The sequence below is a fragment of the Squalius cephalus genome (assembly GCF_949319135.1).
Source record: "Squalius cephalus genome assembly, chromosome: 12".
In the NCBI taxonomy this organism is placed as follows: Eukaryota; Metazoa; Chordata; class Actinopteri; order Cypriniformes; family Leuciscidae; genus Squalius; species Squalius cephalus.
In genome coordinates this window covers 37283822-37310554 of record NC_137133.1, presented here as the reverse complement: position 1 = coordinate 37310554, position 26733 = coordinate 37283822, and the positions used below count along the sequence as shown (strand labels likewise).

The 26733-nt window shown below is 37.7% G+C and overlaps 2 protein-coding genes across 14 annotated transcripts in view; one reads left to right on the top strand and one right to left on the bottom strand.

Moving 5' to 3' along the window:
- Positions 1 to 26733, bottom strand: part of phactr1 (phosphatase and actin regulator 1) — a gene marked incomplete at its 3' end in the record, with an annotated part of 57401 nt that overhangs the window by 6182 nt on the left and 24486 nt on the right. For 6 of the 9 annotated variants that reach the window (XM_079888078.1, XM_079888077.1, XM_079888073.1 and 3 more), the window contains exons 7-12: positions 23650 to 23816; positions 23292 to 23448; positions 21746 to 21801; positions 21602 to 21663; positions 20316 to 20456; positions 19778 to 19854 (exon numbers count right to left, since the gene is read on the bottom strand). In XM_079888078.1, coding sequence (XP_079744204.1) covers positions 19778 to 19854; positions 20316 to 20456; positions 21602 to 21663; positions 21746 to 21801; positions 23292 to 23448; positions 23650 to 23816 — 660 coding nt within the window. Of the gene's footprint in view, positions 1 to 19773; positions 19855 to 20315; positions 20457 to 21601; positions 21664 to 21745; positions 21802 to 23291; positions 23449 to 23649; positions 23817 to 26733 lie in introns of those variants that run through there. The other 3 variants (XM_079888075.1, XM_079888074.1, XM_079888079.1) reach the window with 1 other exon arrangement.
- Positions 90 to 18677, top strand: LOC307168296 (uncharacterized protein). Of its 5 annotated transcripts, XM_079888067.1 has the most exons (15): positions 90 to 489; positions 1318 to 1426; positions 1579 to 1735; positions 2055 to 2247; positions 2701 to 2808; positions 4658 to 4765; positions 5302 to 5409; positions 5946 to 6053; positions 6567 to 6674; positions 7211 to 7318; positions 7855 to 7962; positions 8374 to 8998; positions 12811 to 12878; positions 13513 to 13641; positions 18461 to 18677. In XM_079888067.1, exons 2-14 carry the CDS (start codon positions 1324 to 1326, stop codon positions 13624 to 13626), a joined length of 2016 nt encoding a protein of 671 aa, XP_079744193.1. In that variant the 5' UTR covers positions 90 to 489; positions 1318 to 1323; the 3' UTR covers positions 13627 to 13641; positions 18461 to 18677. The 5 variants fall into 5 exon arrangements, with proteins under 5 accessions (XP_079744193.1, XP_079744192.1, XP_079744195.1 ...); XM_079888066.1 differs by having other exon boundaries at positions 146 to 1426; XM_079888069.1 differs by lacking the exon at positions 7855 to 7962 and having other exon boundaries at positions 183 to 489.

The following is a 26733-nucleotide window of genomic DNA, read 5'->3' as shown; positions in this document are numbered from 1 at the left end:
GTGTGTGTGTGTGTGTGTGTGTGTATGTGAGTGTGTGTGAGTGAGTTGGTATTTATCACGTTGTGGGGACAAGAATCTGTTTACACAGTCACGTAATGGGGACCTCTTGCGTTGTGGGGACCAAAAATCAGGTCCCCATAAGGATGACCCATTGAATTGAATAGAGGAACTATTCTGAAGGTGCTGGGCGGAGTTTCAGCATTGGCCCATAACACACGATTATGAGGTAGTGTGAGTGTGTGAAGTGTGTGCTCAGCTGCGCCCCCAAACATTTTTGGCTGGTAATGCACTCACTTCTCCACACACACATTTTCCAATTATGGTTGAGTACCGCCCACTTCCGGGTCCTCATAAGGAAGGAATTCAACAACAACTTGAAAATATAAGTATTAAATTGATACTGTACACGGAAGACAAAGAAGAAGATTATTTACTGGAGATGCCAACTAAGGATCTAAACTTCTGCAGAGGATAAAAGTGAAGCTCAAGGTACGTTAAGCACATATGTATGAAACCAGTTAGGTTAATTAGATTAGGCAGCGGGCTAACGTTAGCTGCTAGCTAGTTAGTGCTAATTGTTGAGGCTAAGTGTGGCCTGACGTGTTTTTGTGTTTTTCCAATAAGCGATCACAAAATCATACAATGTAATGTTAAGTACTTCATTTCAACTGAAAAGTGTCGTCAGGTGTTTAGTCTGATTGATTGCTAATGAAGGAATTGGGTTATTAAGTCTGTTTCTGTCTAGTTCGCGTGCTGGACAGTAGATTATTTTCTACTTTAAATTAAAGGTAATGTTATGTTTTATTACTTGTCAGGACAGGGTGAGGGGGAGGAATATCACACTTGTGTTTGACTTTTAGTATTGATATCGTTAACAGAGCAATTAAGTAACGTTAGGCAAAAATAAAAACACTGAAATGGTAAGTAGCTTTAAATGAATAAACTTTGTTTTAATTATGACAGTAACTTAAAATAAACTGGGGTTTGTATGGCGAGATCGTTCAAAAGAGTAGTTAGGTTAAGAGCCAAATAAGTAGTTAATTGTCAAGGCTACCTGGGATTATATAGATGTTGGTTTTGTGAGAGATTAGAGCCTAAGTGAAAATGTTGAGTTTATGCCCTCAAGGCTAGTAAGTTAGTCAATAAATGTGATATCCTTGAGTTCTGATTTCTTGTCTTACATTGATACATACGATATCATTGTAATGCAGTGTTACATTACAATAACATTCTTATCTACTTATTGAACATGCTAGTTTAATTCTGCATGTCTCCCCATTTTCACACTATTATTTATTACAATTTTTTTTCTCTCAGTTTGAAATGCCACCACGAATCAGCCCCCTTAAGGATGCCATGCATCATGTTGTTTCGAAGACTGACAAAACATTCAAATTAGATGTGAAGTATATCAATCCAGTGAAAGGTAAGGTGGTGTGATTTATCATTTAATATTTACCATCATATGCATGTCCTAACCATACTGCTGCCAACTATTGATGTCTTTTTGTGTATTTGGCATCCTTTATCTATAAGATTTTATTTTTGGTGAAAAAAAAAAAATTCTGTATTTTGCAGGACGTGGTCTATTCGCAAAGGGTGCCTTTTGCAAAGGTGATTTTGAGTACAGGGGAGATATGATAAATGATGCAGAGCTGCAGAGAAGAAGAACATGTTACCACGCATCCTGTGCTGCATTTATGTTTGATTTCATTTGGCGAGGGAAAACATGGTGGTAAGAAGTCAAGTTGCACCATATTCCTTATGCTAAACCAGGGTCTCTCAAACTCAGTCCTGCAGGGCCACTGTCCTGCACAGTTTAGCTCCAACCCTGATCAAACACACCTGAGCAAACTAATCAATGTCTTCAGGATCACTAGAAACTCACAGCTAGGTGTGTTTGATCAGTTTTGGAGCTAAACTGTGCAGGACAGTGGCCCTCCAGGACTGAGTTTGAGAAACCCTGTGCTAAACTATAGTAAAAAAAGACACTGATTTGGGGTGGTATATTGTAATACTTGTATTCATCCTTTTCTCATGCTTTCATATTTAAGTATTGATGCCTCAAGAGAAGATGGATCGTTTCGGCGGATCGTTATTGATGACCACAAATATCCAAATTGTAAGATGAAGAAAACTGACGTCAATGGAAAGCCTCACCTTTGTCTGTTTGCCCTGGATGACATTAAAGAAGGAGAAGAAATTGCCTATGATTATGGAGGAGAAGACTACCCTTGGAGAACACAAGTATGTTGCAAAGCACACTGTGTACAGAATATATCATTGTTGCAACATGTTAAGCAAGTTGTTGGTTGAATAGATTATAATTTGAATCTATTAGAAATCTATGAATCTAATCATGTCTATAAATGATAAGTTAAGTTACGTTTTAGGTCAGTGTTTCTACCCCACCCCTAAAATTTATACATTTAAAGAGTGAGGTGGTACAGTCTTAGGCCACTTTTCTTTCTGCAAGTTATGTGTGGCATGCAATGGCCTTATTGCAACTTATGGGTGAAATGTAATCACAAAAATAAACTAAAGATTAACTATGTAAAATGAAGACATGTTTTAATTGTAAATGTTTTTGTATTTTTTTTTTTTTTTTTTAATTCTGAAATCATGTGGTATCTGCTTCAGATTTATCTCTTGTGTTTCCATGTTCTAATATCTTGTCATTATGAATGTTGTCTCTTACAGATAACCAGCGTTGCCATTAAAACCAGTGCAGCGAGTGCTTCTGATCCTTCTCTCCAGTCAGAGACTCAGATGGATGATGAATCTGCTCAGATCAACTCTCCTCAACAGGTACGTTCACATTCATCTAGGGATGCAACGATACCATTTTTTCAGAACCGATCCGATACCAAAAATTCTGAGTATCGGCCGATACCGATCCGTACCGATACCAGCGCAGTTTTTTTTTAATCAAGTAGAATTTCTATTACTCTGTGTTAAACTGATAAGAACTGAAAAAAAAGAAAAACACCAACAAAAAATATATGATCATAATCTGACATAAATGCTATTATAAACTAGATTAGTGGATAATTCAGCAATAAAATTTAGTCTAGAAAAATCACGAGTGCACAATTAATTGTATAAAATCTGAACATTTTGTGAAAAAAATGTTTAGTGGAGAACAAATTAGAGACAATAAGTGTAACACTAAATCTGGTAAAACTTTACACATTGCTCTTTGTATTGTTGTAAAATACATTCATGAAAAACAAGATAAAAATAGCAATTATTTTATATCCTACTATAAAATTGAGACATTTTTTAAATGTATAGCACAGCTGTTTAATAAGGTAGCAACATAATAGATAGGACAGGACAAGAACGGCTATTAATAATCTTTCATTGCGTCCCTGTATTACGATATGAAAGGCTCCAATACAGTGTGGCCCACAGCGCTTATGCGCATCCCGAGCGCAGAATGATGCTCTTGAAGCAACATGAGTCACAGCGCGCAGCGCGTCGAGTCCGCATTGAAAAGTTTAAAGCACAAAGAAAATACATATGATGCATAGTGTATTATACAGTATCTATCTATGCAATAGTCTATTCAGCATTTTCTTTTAAATTTCAGTTACTGTGCGCGTGAAGAACAAATAGTACCTGACTTTACTCTACTGTTGTGATCTAACAGACACCCGGTGGAAAGTAACATGATTAAGGTACAGCAATAAAGTCCAGCAAGATAAAGTTGTTTTATGTGAAACCATAGACCTTTATCTACAGATCAAGTATAATAATAGTAACATTGAATCATCTTGGAGAGAGTTTCATCGTGTGTTCTGTCATAACCGGACGCGACGCGCTGTTTGAGTGCTGAATGAAGAATGATTGACAGCCGCAGCTGAGGGAAACGTTTACGTGATCTTGAATTTAACACTTAAATATTAATTTATATCTCACATTATACTGTATAATGGCTTCAGAACACTTAAAATATTGTGCACGAAAACTTATGGTGCTTTATAATGTTTGTGGGGCTTAACAATAACACTGAATAGTATACGCACAATATCGGATTTGGATCGGCCTTGTCTGACCGATACCCGATCCGCCAAAAATGGCAGTATCGGAGCCGATTCCGATACTGAGTATCGGATCGGTGCATCCCTACATTCATCACTAAAGATTTAGGTCTACTGTCTCTCTTTGTCATGGTTTAGTGATTTTTAAGCATATTTTGATGCGTATCTGGTGTAAATTAGTAAATTAAACCGTGTAACGACATGTGTCCAGTAGGTTAGTGCTAGTGGAGTATTTAGGGCCAGTTTTATCCTTCACAGGGATTTTTTTCTGGATTAATTGTTGCTTTAAAATGGACAGTCACGACGTCCCCACAACACACTTTCAGTCAGTGTTTGACTTAAAACTTGTGTGTTGAATTTGATGAAACTAGTCCCCATAAGGAACTATAACGTGGTGTGTGAAAGGTCCCCATGAAGGTGTGTGAAAGGTCCCCATGAAGCCGGGTTTTATCCAGATGTGTGTGAGCGCAGACAGGGGTTGACTGGACAGGAATAAATGTTTTAGATGAAGTTGATTTGTCTATTTCTCTGAAATCCTGTGGTATCTGCTTCAGATTTCTCTCTTGTGTTTCCATGTTCTAATATCTTGTCATTATGAATGTTGTCTCTTACAGATAACCAGCGTTGCCATTAAAACCAGTGCAGCGAGTGCTTCTGATCCTTCTCTCCAGTCAGAGACTCAGATGGATGATGAATCTGCTCAGATCAACTCTCCTCAACAGGTACGTTCACATTCATCACTAAAGATTTAGGTCTACTGTCTCTCTTTGTCATGGTTTAGTGATTTTTAGGCATATTTTGATGCGTATCTGGTGTAAATTAGTACATTAAACCGTGTAACGACATGTGTCCTGTAGTTTAGTGCTAGTGGAGTATTTAGGGCCAGTTTTATCCTTCACAGGGAATTATTTTCTAGGTTAATTGTTGCTTTAAAATGGACACTCACGAAGTCCCCACAACACACTTTCAGTCAGTGTTTGAGTTCAAACTCATGTGTTGAATTTGGTGAAACTAGTCCCCATAAGGAACTATAACGTTGTGTGTGAAAGGTCCCCATGAAGGTGTGTGACAGGTCCCCATGAAGCCGGGTTTTATCCAGATGTGTGTGAGCGCAGACAGGGGTTGACTGGACAGGAATAAATGTTTTAGATGAAGTTGATTTGTCTCTTTCTATAAAATCATGTGGTATCTGCTTCAAATTTCTCTCTTGTGTTTCCATGTTCTAATATCTTGTCATTATGAATGTTGTCTCTTACAGATAACCAGCGTTGCCATTAAAACCAGCGCAGCGAGTGCTTCTGATCCTTCTCTCCAGTCAGAGACTCAGATGGATGATGAATCTGCTCAGATCAACTCTCCTCAACAGGTACGTTCACATTCATCACTAAAGATTTAGGTCTACTGTCTCTCTTTGTCATGGTTTAGTGATTTTTAGGCATATTTTGATGCGTATCTGGTGTAAATTAGTACATTAAACCGTGTAACGACATGTGTCCTGTAGTTTAGTGCTAGTGGAGTATTTAGGGCCAGTTTTATCCTTCATAAGGATTTATTTTCTAGGTTAATTGTTGCTTTAAAATGGACACTCACGACGTCCCCACAACACACTTTCAGTCAGTGTTTGAGTTCAAACTCATGTGTTGAATTTGATGAAACTAGTCCCCATAAGGAACTATAACATTGTGTGTGAAAGGTCCCCATGAAGGTGTGTGAAAGGTCCCCATGAAGCCGGGTTTTATCCAGATGTGTGTGAGCGCAGACAGGGGTTGACTAGACAGGAATAAATGTTTTAGATGAAGTTGATTTGTCTATTTCTCTGAAATCATGTGGTATCTGCTTCAGATTTCTCTCTTGTGTTTCCATGTTCTAATATCTTGTCATTATGAATGTTGTCTCTTACAGATAACCAGCGTTGCCATTAAAACCAGCGCAGCGAGTGCTTCTGATCCTTCTCTCCAGTCAGAGACTCAGATGGATGATGAATCTGCTCAGATCAACTCTCCTCAACAGGTACGTTCACATTCATCACTAAAGATTTAGGTCTACTGTCTCTCTTTGTCATGGTTTAGTGATTTTTAGGCATATTTTGATGCGTATCTGGTGTAAATTAGTACATTAAACCGTGTAACGACATGTGTCCTGTAGTTTAGTGCTAGTGGAGTATTTAGGGCCAGTTTTATCCTTCACAGGGAATTATTTTCTAGGTTAATTGTTGCTTTAAAATGGACACTCACGACGTCCCCACAACACACTTTCAGTCAGTGTTTGAGTTCAAACTCATGTGTTGAATTTGATGAAACTAGTCCCCATAAGGAACTATGACATTGTGTGTGAAAGGTCCCCATGAAGCCGGGTTTTATCCAGATGTGTGTGAGCGCAGACAGGGGTTGACTAGACAGGAATAAATGTTTTAGATGAAGTTGATTTGTCTATTTCTCTGAAATCATGTGGTATCTGCTTCAGATTTCTCTCTTGTGTTTCCATGTTCTAATATCTTGTCATTATGAATGTTGTCTCTTACAGATAACCAGCGTTGCCATTAAAACCAGCGCAGCGAGTGCTTCTGATCCTTCTCTCCAGTCAGAGACTCAGATGGATGATGAATCTGCTCAGATCAACTCTCCTCAACAGGTACGTTCACATTCATCACTAAAGATTTAGGTCTACTGTCTCTCTTTGTCATGGTTTAGTGATTTTTAGGCATATTTTGATGCGTATCTGGTGTAAATTAGTACATTAAACCGTGTAACGACATGTGTCCTGTAGTTTAGTGCTAGTGGAGTATTTAGGGCCAGTTTTATCCTTCACAGGGAATTATTTTCTAGGTTAATTGTTGCTTTAAAATGGACACTCACGACGTCCCCACAACACACTTTCAGTCAGTGTTTGAGTTCAAACTCATGTGTTGAATTTGATGAAACTAGTCCCCATAAGGAACTATGACATTGTGTGTGAAAGGTCCCCATGAAGGTGTGTGAAAGGTCCCCATGAAGCCGGGTTTTATCCAGATGTGCGTGAGCGCAGACAGGGGTTGACTGGACAGGAATAAATGTTTTAGATGAAGTTGATTTGTCTCTTTTTATAAAATCATGTGGTATCTGCTTCAAATTTTTCTCTTGTGTTTCCATGTTCTAATATCTTGTCATTATGAATGTTGTCTCTTACAGATAACCAGCGTTGCCATTAAAACCAGCGCAGCGAGTGCTTCTGATCCTTCTCTCCAGTCAGAGACTCAGATGGATGATGAATCTGCTCAGATCAACTCTCCTCAACAGGTACGTTCACATTCATCACTAAAGATTTAGGTCTACTGTCTCTCTTTGTCATGGTTTAGTGATTTTTAGGCATATTTTGATGCGTATCTGGTGTAAATTAGTACATTAAACCGTGTAACGACATGTGTCCTGTAGTTTAGTGCTAGTGGAGTATTTAGGGCCAGTTTTATCCTTCACAGGGAATTATTTTCTAGGTTAATTGTTGCTTTAAAATGGACACTCACGACGTCCCCACAACACACTTTCAGTCAGTGTTTGAGTTCAAACTCATGTGTTGAATTTGATGAAACTAGTCCCCATAAGGAACTATAACATTGTGTGTGAAAGGTCCCCATGAAGGTGTGTGAAAGGTCCCCATGAAGCCGGGTTTTATCCAGATGTGTGTGAGCGCAGACAGGGGTTGACTGGACAGGAATAAATGTTTTAGATGAAGTTGATTTGTCTATTTCTCTGAAATCATGTGGTATCTGCTTCAGATTTCTCTCTTGTGTTTCCATGTTCTAATATCTTGTCATTATGAATGTTGTCTCTTACAGATAACCAGCGTTGCCATTAAAACCAGCGCAGCGAGTGCTTCTGATCCTTCTCTCCAGTCAGAGACTCAGATGGATGATGAATCTGCTCAGATCAACTCTCCTCAACAGGTACGTTCACATTCATCACTAAAGATTTAGGTCTACTGTCTCTCTTTGTCATGGTTTAGTGATTTTTAGGCATATTTTGATGCGTATCTGGTGTAAATTAGTACATTAAACCATGTAACGACATGTGTCCTGTAGTTTAGTGCTAGTGGAGTATTTAGGGCCAGTTTTATCCTTCACAGGGATTTATTTTCTAGGTTAATTGTTGCTTTAAAATGGACACTCACGACGTCCCCACAACACACTTTCAGTCAGTGTTTGAGTTCAAACTTGTGTGTTGAATATGATGAAACTAGTCCCCATAAGGAAATATAACGTTGTGTGTGAAAGGTCCTCATGAAGCTGGTTTTAATCAAGATGTGTGTGTGAGCAAGGTTTGCTGGACAGGAATAATTGTTTTTTTTTCTGGCAAAGGTGTGTCTAGCCCAGATGATTCTCTTTAACCGGCGCAGGGAAGGAGTGGTTTCGAGCATGCCTTTGTCTGCATTTCTATCAAGAGACACTTCTGATCCACATGAGGATGTGGACTGGGCACTCTCTGAAGTGGAAAACAATCTCTGCAGACACTTCACAAGGGTTATCGCAAGGGGGAAGCGTGGTCGACCAGTTCCAATTCTTCTGACTTCAAAAATGCTATGTGCCTTAGAACTCCTTGTTAAGCAGAGAGAGGCTTGTGGGGTTCTGAAAGACAATTCCTATATGTTTGCAAGACCAGAAGCCATGACATATTTTCGAGGGTCAGACTGCCTCCGTGGCTTTGCAAAGGTGTGTGACGCAAAGTGTCCCAAGTCACTGACATCTACAAGACTGCGAAAGCATGCCGCAACCCTTTCAACAGTGCTGAATATGACTGACACCGAGATGGACCAGCTGGCAAACTTTCTTGGACACGACATAAGAATCCATCATGAGTTCTATCGACTCCCTGAGAAGACCCTGCAACTTGCCAAGATCAGCAAAGTTCTAATGGCTCTTGAGCAAGGAAGATTAGCTGAGTTCCATGGCAAGAACTTGGATGAAATTGGGATAGATCCTGATGGTGTGGTATTTTATTTGACTTTTGTTTGATTTTCTGTTTGATTTTCTGTTTACCATCTATTAGGGGTGTAACGATACACGTATTCGTATTGAACTGTTTGGTACGATGCTTTCGGTTCTGTGTTCGGTACGCATTTTCAAACCGAACGGTTCGTTGGACCATTTTTCCTGCCGACCAAAATTTCGTTATTTCAAATGTAGGCGGGTCGCGTGTGGCAAGCGCTCTCGTTATGTAAGAGACGCCGGCGCGACCACAACATTGTCCAACGTCAAATGGCAAACGTAATGCAAGCGGAACGAAACTGCTCGTTATTGTGTGGTTGACGGACCGTTTATCAGTTTGGACCAGTGCAGCGCAAGCTGATCATGATCATACGACACTGTTACTACACAGCGCTAATAAGAGATCCAGTAAAGAAATCATTTGAATTCGCCACAGAAGTAATAACATCGCTGAGAGATCTTGTGAGAAACATTCACATTTCTCCGTTATTAACGGTTCAAACAGCTCTGACGTGGAAACCAGGAGAAACATTGTGCCATAAATGAACTATCCGGTGTCCACAGATGGATTTACCATGGATTTACTGTAGTAACACTAACTGCAACCATGGAAGTTTGGCAGGAATAGTAGGCTATAATGCCTTCAAGTAACATTACGTTGGTTTTATTTTGACATTAAAATAAACTCGATATTACAACAGAAATGTTTAACTCTCTCTTTTCCAGCACTTTAGACACAGTTGCTCCGTTGCGCTTAAAGAAGATTAAAGAAAATAGTCCAACGCCGTGGTACAACGAGCACACTCAGGCCCTTAAGAGAGCAGCCAGAAAAATGGAGCGCAACTGGAAGAAAACAAAACTAGAGGTATTTCGCATTTCATGGAAGGAGAGCTCAATTACTTACAGAGAGGCTTTAAAAGCTGCTAGATCTGCTTATTTTTCAACCCTATTAGAAGAAAATAAACATAATCCTAGGTATTTATTTGAAACGGTGGCTAAACTAACGAAAAATAAAGCTTCAAGCACCGAAGTTTCCAAGCAACACAGCAGTAATGATTTTATGAACTTCTTCACTTATAAGATTGATAATATCAGGGACAAAATTATAACTATGCAACCGTCTACTACAGTATCGCATCAGGCAGTGCATTGTAGTCTCCCTGAGGAAAAATTGGATTAATTCGTTGATATAGGAGAGGAAGAATTTACTAAACTCATTAAATCATCTAAATCTACAACATGTATGTTAGACCCTATACCAACTAAGCTACTGAAAGAAATACTTCCAGAGGTCATAGATCCTCTTCTTAATATCATTAATTCGTCTTTGTCTCTAGGATACGTACCAAAAACCTTTAAGCTGGCTATGATTAAACCGCTTGTTAAAAAAACGCAACTTGATCCTACAGAATTAGTCAATTATAGGCCGATCTCGAATCTACCTTTTCTGTCAAAGATATTAGAAAAGGCAGTATCCTCACAACTGTGTTCCTTTCTTGAAAGAAATGATCTCTGCGAGGATTTCCATTCAGGATTTAGACCGTACCATAGTACCGAGACAGCTCTCGTTAGAGTCACAAATGATTTGCTCTTATCATCCGATCGTGGTTGTATCTCTCTATTAGTGTTACTCGATCTTAGTGCTGCATTTGACACCATTGACCACAACGTTCTTTTAAATAGATTAGAACATTATGTTGGCATTAGTGGAAATGCACTAGCATGGTTTAAATCATACTTATCTGACCGTTATCAGTTTGTAGCAGTAAATGATGAGATGTCTCATCGATCACAAGTTCAGTATGGCGTACCACAAGGCTCAGTACTAGGACCGCTGCTGTTCACTCTGTACATGCTACCATTAGGAGAAATCATTAGGAAACATGGCATTAGCTTTCACTGTTATGCCGATGATACTCAGCTCTATATTTCTTCAAAACCTAACGAAACTTATCAATTCACAAAATGAACGGAATGCATAGCGGATATAAAAAAATTGGATGACTCGTAATTTCCTACTTCTAAATTCTGAAAAAACAGAGTTTCTAATTATTGGACAAAAAACTTCCTCACGTAATAACCTAGAATACTGTCTAACACTTGATGGCTGCTCTGTTAAGTCTTCGTCGTCGGTTAGGAACCTGGGTGTGCTCTTTGATACCAATCTTTCATTTGAAAGTCACGTGTCTAGTATCTGTAAAACTGCATTTTTCCATTTAAAAATATATCTAAATTACACCATATGCTCTCATTGACAAATGCGGAACAATTAGTTCATGCGTTCATGACCTCAAGGCTAGATTATTGTAATGCTCTACTGGGTGGTTGTCCTGCACGCTTAATAAACAAACTACAGCTGGTCCAAAACGCAGCAGCTCGAGTTCTTACTAGAACCAGGAAGTATGACCATATTAGCCCGGTTCTGTCAAAACTGCATTGGCTCCCTATTAAACATCGCATAAATTTTAAAATATTGCTGATCACTTACAAAGCACTAAATGGTTTAGCTCCGCAGTACTTGAGCGAGCTCTTAACGCATTATAGTCCGTCACGTCTATTGCGATCTCAAAATTCCGGCCAGTTACTAATACCTAGAATATCAAAATCGACTGCTGGCGGTAGATCCTTTTCCTATTTAGCACCAAAACTCTGGAACAGTCTTCCTACCATTGTCCGGGAAGCAGACACACTCTGTCAGTTCAAAGCTAGACTAAAGACACATCTCTTTGACCTAGCTTTCGGGAACACTTCCCAAAAATCCTGATGTACTCGTTACATCATGAGAAGAATGGCATCTACGCTAATTTTAGTGTCTGTGTTTATCCCGAGGTTTTCCTGCAGCCTGCCGGATCCAGGCCGTATCCAGATCTGACGAATGACTTTCGCCTGGACCGATGACAACGCAGTGCTGAAGTGCCAACTAGTCTCTCCCTATGGAGGATCCCACTACCACTCTACAGATAAGGCGTTGTCGGGAAAGGCGTTGTTCGTTTCGCGTTCCTACCCCAAAGCAACAAAATAAAATAAAATTCTTTATCAAAATTTATAAGGAAAGACAAGTACTTTGTTTAGGCTTGGCTTGTAGGGAATTCCAAACCTGCGTATATTCAAACGCACATAACTATAGAACCCATTCTAAATGCGCATGTGAACGCCATCAGCGTTTCTCACAGGTTCGCGTTTAAAGTCTGTGTAGAGGGAATGGTGTCGTCTTAGCGGCTACATTGCTTGATCGTTGCGACGGAAGCAAATCAATCAAAACTAACTTTAGATGGAAATAACTTAACTCTGCTGTAAAGCCGAAACAATCTCTGTTACCTTAAATTATAAGCTTATCTCTGTAAAGCTGCTTTGAGACAATCTACATTGTTAAAAGCGCTATATAAATGAAGATGACTTGACTTGACATTGTAAATACAATTGCTGCCCTCAAATGTTAATCTGAACTAAAATAAACCTTTGTTTATAACTACTACAATATTACATTTCACTTTTTCCAAGGAGCGTTTTGTTTTATATGCTCCTAAGAAGAGTCAATTATAGCTCCAGAATTGCTCAAAGTAAAAAAAAATCATACTTTATGATGTTAGTTTTAATAAAAAAAAGAATAAAAAAATTAAATCAAGGAAATTACTCTGGCATTTTTTTTCTTTTTGCTGTATCAAAAACGTACCGAACCGTGACACAAGTGTATCGTATTGAACTGAAACGTAAATTTTGTGAACCGTTACACCCCTACCATCTATTCGTATACCAGGTGTTTATGATCCATTATATACCATTGTTAAGCTGTACTTTGAACTTCCACAGAAACGTTATTGACTGTGATGAGGAAGACGGGAGCATACAAGAGGGACACTGTTCATCTACTGTTGACGGTTTGTATTACTGTCAAAATACACTATTACATTTTGCAGTTATTCATAATTTTCAGTCACGTAACTTGTGAAGACCTGACAGACAAAAATATTGTTCTAACATCATAGCCAACATTAAAGAAGATGCTTTAGTATGCTGAACAAATGTTGTTTTTTTTGACGAAACGGCTCATTGTGTAATGAATCAAATGCCTCCAAGCTATTCTTCAACTAAATTACACTAAACATTCATTCTGGAGTGAATATTTTTTTGTGAGTTTACTACCATAAAAAATATATTTCATAGGAGAAACTTGTACATTTTTCATTTTTCATAAAACACTAGCTGATCTGCTCTCTTCTCGTGTTGGTTGTGTCATGGCACAAAACGAATCATGTCAGATGATTAAGACATGAAATAAAATGGTTATACTCAATTTACTTGCACTTATATTTGATTAAATGTCTGCTGGAAAGATGTAGTTCAATTATACTTGCAATAATGAACAATTGCACAGGTTTAGGGTTTATTGTACTTTAATGATTTTAAATAATTAGTGCATAAGTGTGACAAATAACAGTGTATTGTCAGCATTCTATAGTACATTTAAATTGTATCTTTCTGAAAATGTTGAACTTTGATTATTTTCCATAGAACCATCAGCAGAGGTGGCACTTCCTCCTACCAAGAGGAATGACATGCCGCCACCACCCAAGAGACCCAGACCACCATCAGATGAAGAGATGCCTACAGGAGCCAGTGCTGTGAGGCCTTCTTCCAAAGGTGAACTCTTTACACATTTCTTAGACTAAATTAGACCCTTTAGGAGCACTTTAACACCCAGATCTCAGACCAGGGGCCTCATTTATAAAACTGTGCGTAGGAACCTTACTAAAAGTGTACGTGCGCCCGAAAGCCAAAAATGGCGTACGCAAAAAAATATTCAGACTTATAAAACCGTGCGTACGCCAGAACCTGCGCAGAATTCACTTTATAAATCCCAGTCAGCGGAAGATTGTGCGTACATGCATCTCCACCCGAAATAACCATATGTGGAGCTTACGACGCCTAGTTTTACTATGCAGATCCTCATCTACATATCATTTGACTACATAACTGAGGGAAGGAGGTTGTTCCCCAAAATCTCGCAATACATGGCCCCAGTCATCCTCTCCTTAATACAGTGCAGTCGCCCTGTCCCATGTGCAGAAAAACACCCCCAAAGCATGATGCTACCACCCCCATGCTTCACAGTAGGGATGGTGTTCTTGGGATGGTACTCATCATTCTTCTTCCTCCAAACACGTTTAGTGGAATTATGACCAAAAAGTTCTATTTTGGTCTCATCTGATCACATGACTTTCTCCCATGACTCCTCTGGATCATCCAAATGGTCATTGGCAAACTTAAGACGGGCCTTGACATGTGCTGGTTTAAGCAGGGGAACCTTCCGTGCCATGCATGATTTCAAACCATGACGTCTTAGTGTATTACCAACAGTAACCTTGGAAACGGTGGTCACAGCTCTTTTTAGGTCATTGACCAGCTCCTCCCGTGTAGTTCTGGGCTGATTTCTCACCTTTCTTAGGATCATTGAGACCCCACGAGGTGAGATCTTGCATGGAGCCCCAGTCCGAGGGAGATTGACAGTCATGTTGCTCAGGAACCCATCTGTAGTTGTTTAGAGGGTTACTTGGTTGATGCTAGAATCTACTAGGTGTTTTGTGGCACTAGTAGGAACTGTAGCTGTTCTAAAAATGAAAACACCGAATCAGTAATAACTAGCCTAACCCCTGGAGCAGTTTGAGTGGATGGATGCATAAAAATAACTTGCAGCCAAGACATTGATCCTAATATATTTTCCTTTTCTCCAATGATCATTTCAGGCCAAGTGACTGAATGTAAAAATCACTGTTTGATTGACAGTGTAATTCTATTTATAGGTAGAGTGCAAATTAATTTCTCTTGCAATATAGATGCTGACATAAATACTAGGGCTGCCCTCGACTAAAGTTTTTTTTTTTTCTAGTCGACTAGTAGTCGTTCATTAAGCTATTAGTCAACTAATCGCATTTTTATATTAATAAGCCATAACTCATAATAATGAGCCTTTAATTGCCTATATAATACATAGCCTAATTAGCGATCAAGCGCACACTTAAAGTTCCGCAGCGCACCGGCAAAAATAATGATTGAGTGTGTCTTGTGTCAGAAGGAGACTGTCTAAACAAACATTGTAATAATTTATTGATATTCTCGGCTGCAGAGATTAAGTCGATGATACAGACTCGTCATCTCCGCAGTGACTCGCATTTCATACGGATTACATAATCTGAGTATTTATTTTCCACTTGAATTGATTCGTTTAAAAGCAGACATTTCAAGCTTTCTATAGATATATTTCTCACGTGTGTGTGTGTGTGAGGCAGGGTGGGAATTATGTAATTTTAGGGGCAAGGCCATTTGGCCTCCACCTTTTCTTTTTTTTTTAGGGGCACCAAGGCCATATGACAGGGCACAAAGGCCATTGAGTACAATTCGATGGTTTTCCCATTCAGATTGATACCATAACATCCTAATTTGGAATAAGACATGGATTATGACTTTTTTAATAAAAAAAAACATTTTTTAATGAGAGAGAGAGAGAGAGCGCCATTACATCCAGAAGGTATACACCCTCACACAACAATAGAAACAACATAAATGCCAATAAAAGCATTCAGAAACAACACAAATGCCAATAAAAGCATTCAAAATATTCATTCAGTCCTCTATATCATGTGAGTGTGAGAGAGAGAACCATTCCATCCAGAAGGTATACACCCTCACAATCATTATTGCTCAGCGCTCAACGCAGTTTGCTTCGCGCTCTACTCAAATCGCCCCCCGCTCGCTCCAAAAAAGGAAAAAAATCTACATGTATATCACTTGTAGCGGTCCCCAAGCTTTTTTGCGCCACAGATCGGTTTAATATCAGACAATATTTTCACGGACCGGCCTTAAAGGTGTGGCGGATAAATACAACAAAATAAAATGATACGAACGGCATAAAACCTGGGGTATTTTTTTTAGCCTATAATAATAAACGTGAATCCAATGTGTGGGCCTACTAGCAACTTTATTAGCAGCATCCTCTAACATCGCGCCTAAAAACAACTGAGAAAGTCTGACCACAAACAAAATGCCCCCAAAAGAAAAGAATCTCTATGTTTTCGGTGCTGATGCGATGTAAGGGTGGCGCTGCTGCCAATAAAGCACCTAAAAGCTGTCACAACGAACCGGCAAAATTAATGATTATGAATATGTAAAATATAGCAGGAGACATTTTAATTGTTTACTAATAAACCAGTTTTTTATTTTTTTTATGTCTGTGTCGGCTGGAAAGATGCTGACTCGCGATCTTCGCAGTAGTGAACGCGCCAGAGAGAATTGCACATTTCATACGGATTACATAAGAGAGAAGTCTGTTTTCTTTCGTTTTGAATTGTTCTGTTTAAAAGTAGACATTTCAAGCTTTATATATATGTCTCAGGTCTGTGAGGCAAGTAGGCTATACTTGTCTGTAACATTGTGTTTTTTTTTTTTTGTGAAATAAATTTCTAAATAAATGCGACTTATAGTCCAGTGCGACTTAGGCTAGGCCTATACTGTATGTGTTTTTTCTTCTTCATGGCGCATTTTTTGACTGTTGCGATTTATACTCCGGAGCGACTTATTAATAGTAGGCTACATAATGGTTTGGAGTTTTTGAACTCCATTATTGAGCTGAGTTTTGACTGAAAATAGTCTACTGTTGATGACTGTGCAAGACAGATGGATTCAGGGTCAGGCTTGACTAAGCATGCTTCAGACTCGTGGTGTGAGCGGAGCGAAACTGGAGCGGGAAATAGGGCGACGCTCTGTCCTTTTGAAATTGCCGCTCTGCGCTCTGTCCAAGATCCGCCCGCTCGCGCTCCCCGCTCGCTCCCGCTCCACTCCGCTCACATGCTCTGCTTTATACATGGAACTTGGACAGGGCCAGGGCACACAGGCCACTGTGGCCGTACGATGATTTTTTTTTCACGGGGCATGAAGGCCAAAGTTTAGGGCAACGGCGGCCGTGGCCGCGGTATAATTCCCACCCTGGTGTGAGGCGAGTATACGCTGAGTTTCGGCTCATTTCTGTGATGCTCAAGTTCACTGAGACAGCAGAAAGCACATCCTGATTGTTTTCATTATTTTACAAAGCACAACATTTTGTAGTTATTGTGAGTTTACAGAAATAAGAGTTGAACCTTTACAGTTTGCATTACTCTGTCCTTTTATTCATACAGATAAGAGTATTGAAAGTTAAATGATCGCGCCGGCGCCTGTATGTCCTGCGACTAACCGACTAATAAAAGACCTAATAAATAATAATAATAAAAGACCTAATAAATAATAATAATAGTAATAGTCGCTTTGGTGCATTTCTCACATCACTATTTACATTTGCACAACAGTTAGTTCAACCTCCACAACATTTAGTCATTTGTGCACATCATAGTAGCAGTTTCTCATTCCTTCCAACAAACTGCAAATGCTTTTGGACATGCATCTATTGCTTTCATACAACTCTCTGCTGTTATATAACATTATCATTTGCTTGTCATGTCAGTCAAAATTAACTATACTTGTGAATGCTGAATAGTCATTCCATATAAAACTAATAGTCCTCATTTCATTGCTTGAGTCATTACATACAAAAATGTTGAACTAGTTATCAATCTGTCAAGCAAATTTTACACTTTTTTTTTAATTATTATTATTATTATTATTATTATTATTATTATTTTTCTGAAAATGCCTCCTAAATTGAATAATTTCTCTCAGGTGAATCTCAGCTTTCACTGATGAGGAACATCTGGATGTGCATGAATGATTACAGTACTATGTACTGTATGTTGTATGTTCAGTTCCAATATGTACTGCAATATTGTTTACAGTTGTGCATAGCTCTATGCATAGCTGTATTTATTTCATTTGCACAATGCTGTGAACAAATTAGAATTGCAAAGAGCATATGCAGTAAAAATGTGAAACATACATATTCAGTGTCTTGTACTCTGTTACCTCACTAAATACAGTAATGTGTAACTTTACTGTATTTTTCAAATGGCTGTTCAAATAGTATATAGTGCTATCTTGAGCATGTACAGGTAGTGTTACCAAGATCTGACTTTTTTGCAATGGAAAACATTTACAGAATAAACTGTCATAATGAAAACATAACCAAGCCATTTGACTATCTTGTTCATAAACAATGGTGTCAGGACTTTTCATCTTGATGACACTGACACTTTCATTGACATGAATACTTGCTTTTGAGGAATGAGCTATCCATTTTGAGCAAGTGATACGCTTTTGCAGGTTATCAACTAGGTTTTGCAGTTTGTACTAATTGTTCTGAGAACTGCTTTAACTGTTGTGCAAATGTAAATAGTGATGTGAGAAATGCACCAAAGCGACTGAGAAAAACTGTAATAACCAGACCTAATAAATACTGATAATAGGATTCAGAACTTCGGATTGGAATTCCAGCACACACTTTATCATTTCAATTGTTTTTTCTGTCCACTTTTAGGTAAAAGTACCCAGAAGACACCCTGGCAGCAGACAGAGGTGCAGGCGGTGGAAAGGCACATGAAGCGATTCATCACATTCATCACATCGTTCATTGTACAAGCAAAGAGCGACTGTGACAAATGTTTAAAAGCTGAACCAGAAGCACTGAAGAACCGCGATTTGAAGACCGTAAAGTTTTACATTTATTAGTAGTGAATAAATGTGTTGAAGCTCAATTAGTAGTAGATTTTGTTTTATTTTTTATAAGTATCAGGTGAATGAGTAGCAGCTGATGCTGGGAGGTTGGCCGAAAAAATTACAATTATAGAAAGAATAGTTTGAAGTGGAAAGGTTTAAATGTTTTACCTGTGGGTATGAAATGGGTTGGAAAATATCCAGACAATAATTCATTACTTGCATGCAGTCCTTTGTTGCAGTGAAAAAGTTCTCCATTCACATATAATCCACTTCAATCACACTAATATTCCAATCAATTGTAAGAACAATCAATCGATCCAAACAAATATTCTGCATGTTGAGGAGATGATTACAAGCACAACACTAGGGCCTGGTTTCACAGACAGGATTTAGATTAAACCAGGATTAGGCCTTTAGTTCAGTTAGGACATTTAAGTAGCTTTTATAAACGTGTCTTAGAAATAAGCATTACTGGTGTGCATCTTGAGACAAAACAATGGCACTTGGACACAAAGGACTTAATTTAAGATGTGCTTTCAGTTAAAACGGCTTAAACACACACTTTAGTCTGAGACTATCTTAAGGCTGGTCTGTGAAACTGGCCATAGGTGTTCTATGCAAGAGTGAAGCTTGGTTGTAGATTGAACCCATTTTTTTTAAGGGCAAATGGACAAATGCAATCTGAGGAATTACTTCGTATAAATGCCTATTATTTGTCATTAGTAATATATTTCTTGTTCTATCTAGGTCCCCACAAATCAAAAGGGGAAGTTGTGTGAATTATGCAAATTAAGTCCCCACAAATCAAATAGGAGGTTGTGTGAATTATGCAAATTAGGTCCCCACAAATCTAATGGGAGGTTGTGTGAATTATGCAAATATTATGCAAAGTTGGTCCCTATAAGACATGTCAACTCGATTTTTCAAAAGTCCCCATAACGCATGGTCAAATCATTACTTCATCAATTCAGATATCTGAAGGCGTGTATAAGTTATCAAAGCTATGGTAAGTATCCCTAATTTTTTTCTTACCTCTAGAACCTTTAGAAAGGGTGGTCCCCACAAGTGATGATCATAAAGTTGGTCCCCATTCAGCATGGAAACCAGTATGTGTGTGTGTGTGTGTGTGTGTGGTCACCTGGTTAGATGTCGACTCGACTCATGCACCTCCATCTCTGTGCTTTTGAACTCATTGAGTTCTTTGCGTATGGCAGCCTGTGAGAGACAAATCCAGAATCAGCCATGCAGTGCTATTTCTATATATATAAAACAATTTTTTAACAGTAAAATTACAGTAAAACTAAAATGATTAAATGTTAAACCATTCAATTCAACTCACATTTATATGTATAGCGCTTTTCACAATACACATCGTTTCAAAGCAGCTTTACAGAAAATCCATGAGTCCATATTACAATCTACAGTGATCTGAGGTAATTGTCTGAGTATTTCAGAAATGTACATATACAAATCACAGTTAGCTAAAAAAAAAAAAAAAATTAAACAATGTAATAATTTAAGGCAGAAACAATGAGCTCACTGAAGTAATGAATACTTGTTTGTTAACAAATGATTATGACATTTAGAAAAATGTAGCATTGGTGCGTGTTGATTCAGAGTCAGCCATCAACCATGAGGATGTGTCAGTGTCAGAGCAGCGTGTGATGATGCGGGACCTTATCGGCAGCGGTGAGTCTCGTCCAGGGTTTGTCCGCTCGCCGGTCGTAATCCTGAGCTTCGGCCACTTCCACGTAATCGCTGAAGCGGATGAGAATCTTGGCCTCTCGGAGCTCCTCCACGGTGGGTCTCTGGCTCAGCTGAACACCAGAGGTGGACAGGACAAAGGACATGTACTTGAGGACTGTATTTAAAGGGGTGGTTGATTATGATTTGACTTTTCTAACTTTAGTTAGTGTGTAATGTTGCTGTTTGAGCATAAACAACATCTGCAAAGTTACAACGCTCAAAGTTCAAAGCAAAGGGAGATATTTGCTTTTAAAGAAATCGCTTTTTAAGGACTACAACAAACGGCTGGTAGAGACTACACCACATTCCTCCCGGGTTAGTGACATCACCAACCGTAATATTTGCATAAACCCCGCCCCCGGAACACGATTTATAGATTATAAAGACTATGCTAATCAATGACTAGAAGATAACTACACATAAGCTTCATAAATTCATCAACTAATCATTCAGACATGTTGCCACTTCTTGAGTCTCTCCATCATTGTCTGACTTCGGTTTGAACATAAAAGGCTAAAAGTTTTTGAAATGTTCAGTGCATGTGTGTGTGTGAGGTAAAATGACACAAGCTCTTGAAGCTCCGCCCCCTGTGCCGGGAGCAGCAGCTCATTTGCATTTAAAGGGACAGACACAAAAATGGTGTGTTTTTGCTCACCCTCAAAAAGTGACAATTTTAACATGCTATATAAAAATATCTGTGGGGTATTTAGAGCTAAAACTCAAAGACTTAATTTACATCTGGTGAAAAGGGCATTATACCACCCCTTCAAGTACACTTTTTGTGATTGGTGTTTTGCAGGTGACAGACAGCCTATCAGTGATCACTCTTGCAGGGTCACGTGTCATGAAGTTCAGCGATTTCCCATCATTGTCTTCGAACACTGATCAACTGATGGCAAAATGGGACGAAGACAGTGTGTGTGTGCATCCATGGCTGTTTTGCAGTTTGTTAAAGCCGTATTAATTTCAGTTTAATTTCTAGGTTTTATAACATTCTAAAAGCTTTCTTTACAGCTTTTACTTGTAACAGAGTAATATTTGACCGGTAGTATCTGTAATTCACTCAAGTCCACCCCTGCTAAACACACAAAGCGCAGAGGAAATGAAACGAAACACACCTAAAGATGTTGCGTAACTAATCTAATCTGTGCCGCCACCTAGAATAGCTTGTTGCTATAGAAACAGCCAAAAAGCTCAGGATTTGGGGAAACCTCACCTTCCTGGAGAGCCGCTTCTTCAGCTCGCGTTTCTCCTCCAGCTCCTCCTGCTCGTTGCGAGCTGAACGAGAGACAGAGAGCAAACACTGAGTCTGAAGCTCACAGACTCGTGATGCTTGTGTTTGAGTGACAGCTTGTCTTACGTTTGAGGATGTTTCTCTGCTCCAGTTCTTCAGCTGACGGCCTCTGGCTGAGACGACTGGACACAGATCCAAAACAAGCTTCGTTTATTAAAAATGACAAACACAAACTGACAAAATAGCAGCAATTTAATTACAATACCAAAATACTCGAAACGCAATGCATTTTGTTTGCCAGTTCGCTTCTATTTTAATAGAAATGTAACTCCGCCCACATTGAAATCTCATTGGTTCAAAATCGCCCTCCACAGCTGCAAAATCAGAAATGTTCTGATTGGCTATGATTGTCAATCACAACTGTATTATTCTTAACTAAATGCACTTTTTTAAAAACGTCTATGTAGATTTTATAAGTTTTTATTTCATACCTTTTTTAAGTTTATTTTTTCCATATTTATTTAAATTTTTGTCATAGTTTTATCAATTTTTTGTTTTTGTCATTTTTAGATATATATATTTTTTAAAAATGTCTATTTAGATTTTTTTAATTTTTATTACATTTTTATTTTATTTTATATTTTCCATGTTCATTTTAATTTTCGTCAAAGTTTTAATAATTTTGTTGTGCTTTTGACATTTTTATATTTTTTTAAATGTCTATGTAGAGTTTTTTTAAATTTCTATAAATTCCATGTTAATTTTAATTTTCGTTAAGGTTTTAGTAATTTTGTTGTGCTTCTGTCATTTTTATATATTTTTTTAAATGTCTATGTAGTTTTTTTTTTTTTTTACAATTTCTATAAATTCCATGTTAATTTTAATTTTCGTTAAAGTTTTAGTAATTTTGTTGTGCTTCTGTCATTTTTTTTTTTTTTTTAAATGTCTATGTAGTTTTTTTTTTTTACAATTTCTATAAATTCCATGTTAATTTTCGTTAAAGTTTTAGTAATTTTGTTGTGCTTTTGACATTTTTATACTTTTTTAAATGTCTATGTAGAGTTTATTAAAAAAAAAATCAATTTCTATAAATTCCATGTTCATTTCAATTTTCGTAAGTTTTATTAATTTTGTTGTGCTTTTGACATTTTTATACTTTTTTAAAATTTCTATGTAAATTTTATTAATTTTTATTTTTTTAATTCTACTTTTCGTTTTTATAAAAATTTTCATTAAAGTTTAAGTAGATTTTATTCATTTTAATTTCACATATTTATTTTATACTTTTCATTTTCTTTAATTTTCATCAAATTTAGACATTTTGATGTGTTTTTGACATTTAAATTTTTTTCAATGTCTATATAGATTTGTATTCATTTTTATTTAAATTTTTTATATAATTTAAAGTTTTAGTAATTTTGTTGTGTGTTTTTGACATTTTTATACCGTTACTTTCGACTTATTTTTGTTTCAGTTTCAGTTTGTTATTTTAGTACATCAAATTATGAGATAAATAATAAATAAATGAGAAATATTGGCAACTAGCTGAAATAAAATAAGTCTTTTTTTTAAAGATAATTTTCAAGATAACATTTATTTTATTGCAGGCACCAAAAGTTTTGTTGTACTGGTTTTATATTTTGAGGTATGTGTGTGTGTGTGTGTTCCTCACCGGGTCAGTTTGGTGCCGATCTGCTGGCGGGACTCCAGTCGCTCCTGGTCACTCATCATCGGGAGGATGTTTTTATCCTCCAGTTCTCTCTTCGACGGGCGATTGCTCAGTTTGATCGCCAGCGAATCTTTCCGTAAGACCCTTAAAGCCAGTGTACCTGCGCACGCACACACACACACACACACACACACACACACACACACACACACACACACACACACACACACACACACACACACACACACACAGAGATTTAGTTTACATAAACAGACACACACACACACACACACACACACACACACACACACACACACACACACACAGACACACACACAGTATTTCCTGCCAGATCTCGTACTTGTAAACAGCGAGTCGTCGTCATCCTCCTCTTCCTCGTCCTCGTGTGTGCTGAAGGTGTGTGTGATGAGAGTGTGTGTGTTGGCGGGAGTTTGGTGCATTGAATCTCTGTTCTCCTTTTCCTCTTCCGTCTCCATCAGGACAGATGGCATCGCCTGCAGTACAGAACTACACACACACACACACACACACACACACACACACACACACACATGACAGGTGTGTATTTCAGGGATGCAAAGTTCAGACGGTAACTTATTAGAATAGTTAAGTCAAATACTGAATGTATTTAATATGTATTGTCTTCCTTTATTCAAATATTATTAAAAATGTGTTAAAGATTTTGTAAGCATATTACATTATATATAGTTGTTACAGAGAAATTATGAACACAATGTAAAAACAAGTGTGAACCAGCAAAATATTAATAACTGATTATGTTGTAGTATTGTCTTCACTATTGTCTTCTTATAGATGAAATTGAATTTGTTTTATAATTGATGAATTTGACAACATTAACACTGTTATTTTCATGTTTATTACAGTGAAGATGCTTTAAAACAATTTGTCTAAAGGCCCGTTAACACCAAGAATGATAACTGCATTAGCGTCCACACCAGCGGATGGTTTCCTTCTGTTTGTTATAAGCGCTGCAGTTTTGTCGTCTGTCTCGAAAGCAGGATGGATTCTGATTGGCTGAGAATGTTTTTTAAACATTATAATGTATCAGGGTTCCTGCAGGTTTCAGTTAGTCAAATTTAAGACCTTTTTAAGACAATTTAAGACCATAAAGATTGAAATTTAAGACGTACACGACGCATTGCCAAAAAATATTCAAATCAAAGAATTCATTTTATTTCAATGAATTCAGTAATTGAAAAAGCATTAACTTAATTTACAGATAAAGCAATCACATTAGTAACCTTCCAGACCCAACAACGCGCGTCAGAGAAAAGAACAGAATCAGATATAATTTTTTTTATAGAAAATTGTACTTTGCATATTATAGGCTAGGCCTACTGTAAAAAACACATAATTAGATGATTTTAGTTGATCATAGTTGATCATAACTAGAGATGAAATGGCATGAACATTTCATTTAATTATTATAGTGCCAAAAATGATCACTTATCACAGAATCCTGGTCAAAAGTACTAATAATACACAATGAAATCAATTCACCAAGTTTTATGTCGAAAAACAGCAAATAACAAATAAAATTAGCATCAATACGCACTAACATAAACATTAAAATAATACGATTAAAAATGATAGCCAGATTTTAAAAGTGTCTTGCAACATGTTATATACAAGTGTACAAGTTCAAATAAAGTTGACAAAAAAGGTTTTTATAAAAAGATAAACCTCACATATTTCAGACTTTAATTTATCTTTTTTGACTCATTCTTTTTATAAAAAATGATTTAGTGACATTTACAATACACTTTAGCTTATCTTTTATTATTAATAGTAAAATTCGATTTTCCCGTGGCGCGAAAAAGACGCGACATGTGAACTGCCTCTTGGCGAGCGACTTCGATACTTTTTTGCTACTTTGTAATAACTTTCTGCGGCCAGCGTTTCTGGAAATGAACGACGGTAAAACCTTTTTTAAGACCTGACTAAATGAAATTTAAGACCGCGGATGAAAATCTGGCTGTTTTTAAGACGTTTTAAGGCCTTAAATTTAAAGTTCAGAATTTAAGACTTTTTAAGACCCCGCGGAAACCCTGTGTATAAATATGAATAAAATATTCATACACCGCAATAAATTGTTTATTCAAAGTAGGGCTGTCATGATGTTAGATTTTTCACACCACGGTTATTGTGGCCAAAAGAATTCACGATATCGATATATCGCGATACCTATAGAATCGGGGGGGGGGGGGGGGGGGGGTGGTAGTTGTCAGTCAAATTAATTTTGACTTTGTTTATATAGTTTTTCTTTTTTACCCAACAAACATAAGGATACTGCTAAACACAAGGCACATGCATTTTTACTTCTTGCGTACTCAATCTATGGCAAATTTTTGTGTAGGAAGACAAGCATGTGAAGTTTATCTGGTTTCAAACTGAAGCCAAACACTGTCTGAAGGTTTCCTGAAGAACTGAAAAGCTCTTAAACCTATTGTTGCACCAGCGCCAATAAAGTCATGCAGATAGCAGATTTGAATAAAAAAAATCAAGTGCAAATACAAATACAAAAATAAGATGAGTAAAGAAAACGGGGTTCTTAATTTTAATAATCACCCTTTATTAAATATATGAACACAGAAACCCCCTGTTAACAGTTAATGTCACGTTTCCCATTCCATGATGACTAGTAAAATAATAGCCGCGTCGTGTCTATGACAACTCGAGGTATCGCACACCGGACACGCTCTTTCTCAGTTTATGGCCAGCAATATCATTATGTTTAAGGACATTATGGAATTGAGATAATGTCTGTACTATGTTATGATTATACTGTACAATTAAATACAATAGTTGCTGAGTCTGTGATCTGAACACTTTTTTCTGCGCTCTGTGTCGCGGCAAGATTTTGAACACGGCCCTGAGCCGTTGCTGGGCGCCGCGGCCGCCGGTGTGTGTACACTCATACAGAATGTGTTCGAATTTTAAAGACGTGGCGCTGCGCTTCTCGTCCTGTGTGCGACCACCTTTAAGGTGCTGTTTTCTTTTAAGCCAAAGAACTCTGTTCTTAATACTGGCGAACTCAGCTTACTTTTTTCGGGTGTGGACAGAGTGTTTCACTCTAGCGCGGACGAGCGCTGCGTCTAGAAAACGCCAATATCGCCAATACCGGTATATTGTATTGCTCTAAATTAACACGATGTCGATATTTCATGCTTTGAATATCACGATTATCGTCAATACCAGTATATTGCGACACCCCTAATTCAAAGCAATGAAATTAAATGAAAAAAATGAACAAAACAGCATCATGTGTTTATGCATAGTTTAATACAAAGCGCCGATCACACAGAAAGCGCTCTTGCGTTTAAAATCGTGAGATGCTGTAGAATACGCGGAGTCTGGAGACATGTTTACTGAGACAAGCTGAACTTCTTTTAACTTTACACGG

Bases quoted from the DNA above. Each gene is read 5' to 3' on its own strand.
- LOC307168296 (XM_079888067.1), top strand. From the start codon at position 1,324: ATGCCACCACGAATCAGCCCCCTTAAGGATGCCATGCATCATGTTGTT. The intron at 1,736-2,054 runs GTAAGAAGTCAA...TTCATATTTAAG, and splicing joins TGGCGAGGGAAAACATGGTG to TATTGATGCCTCAAGAGAAG. The intron at 12,879-13,512 runs GTTTGTATTACT...TATTTTCCATAG, and splicing joins CTGTTCATCTACTGTTGACG to AACCATCAGCAGAGGTGGCA.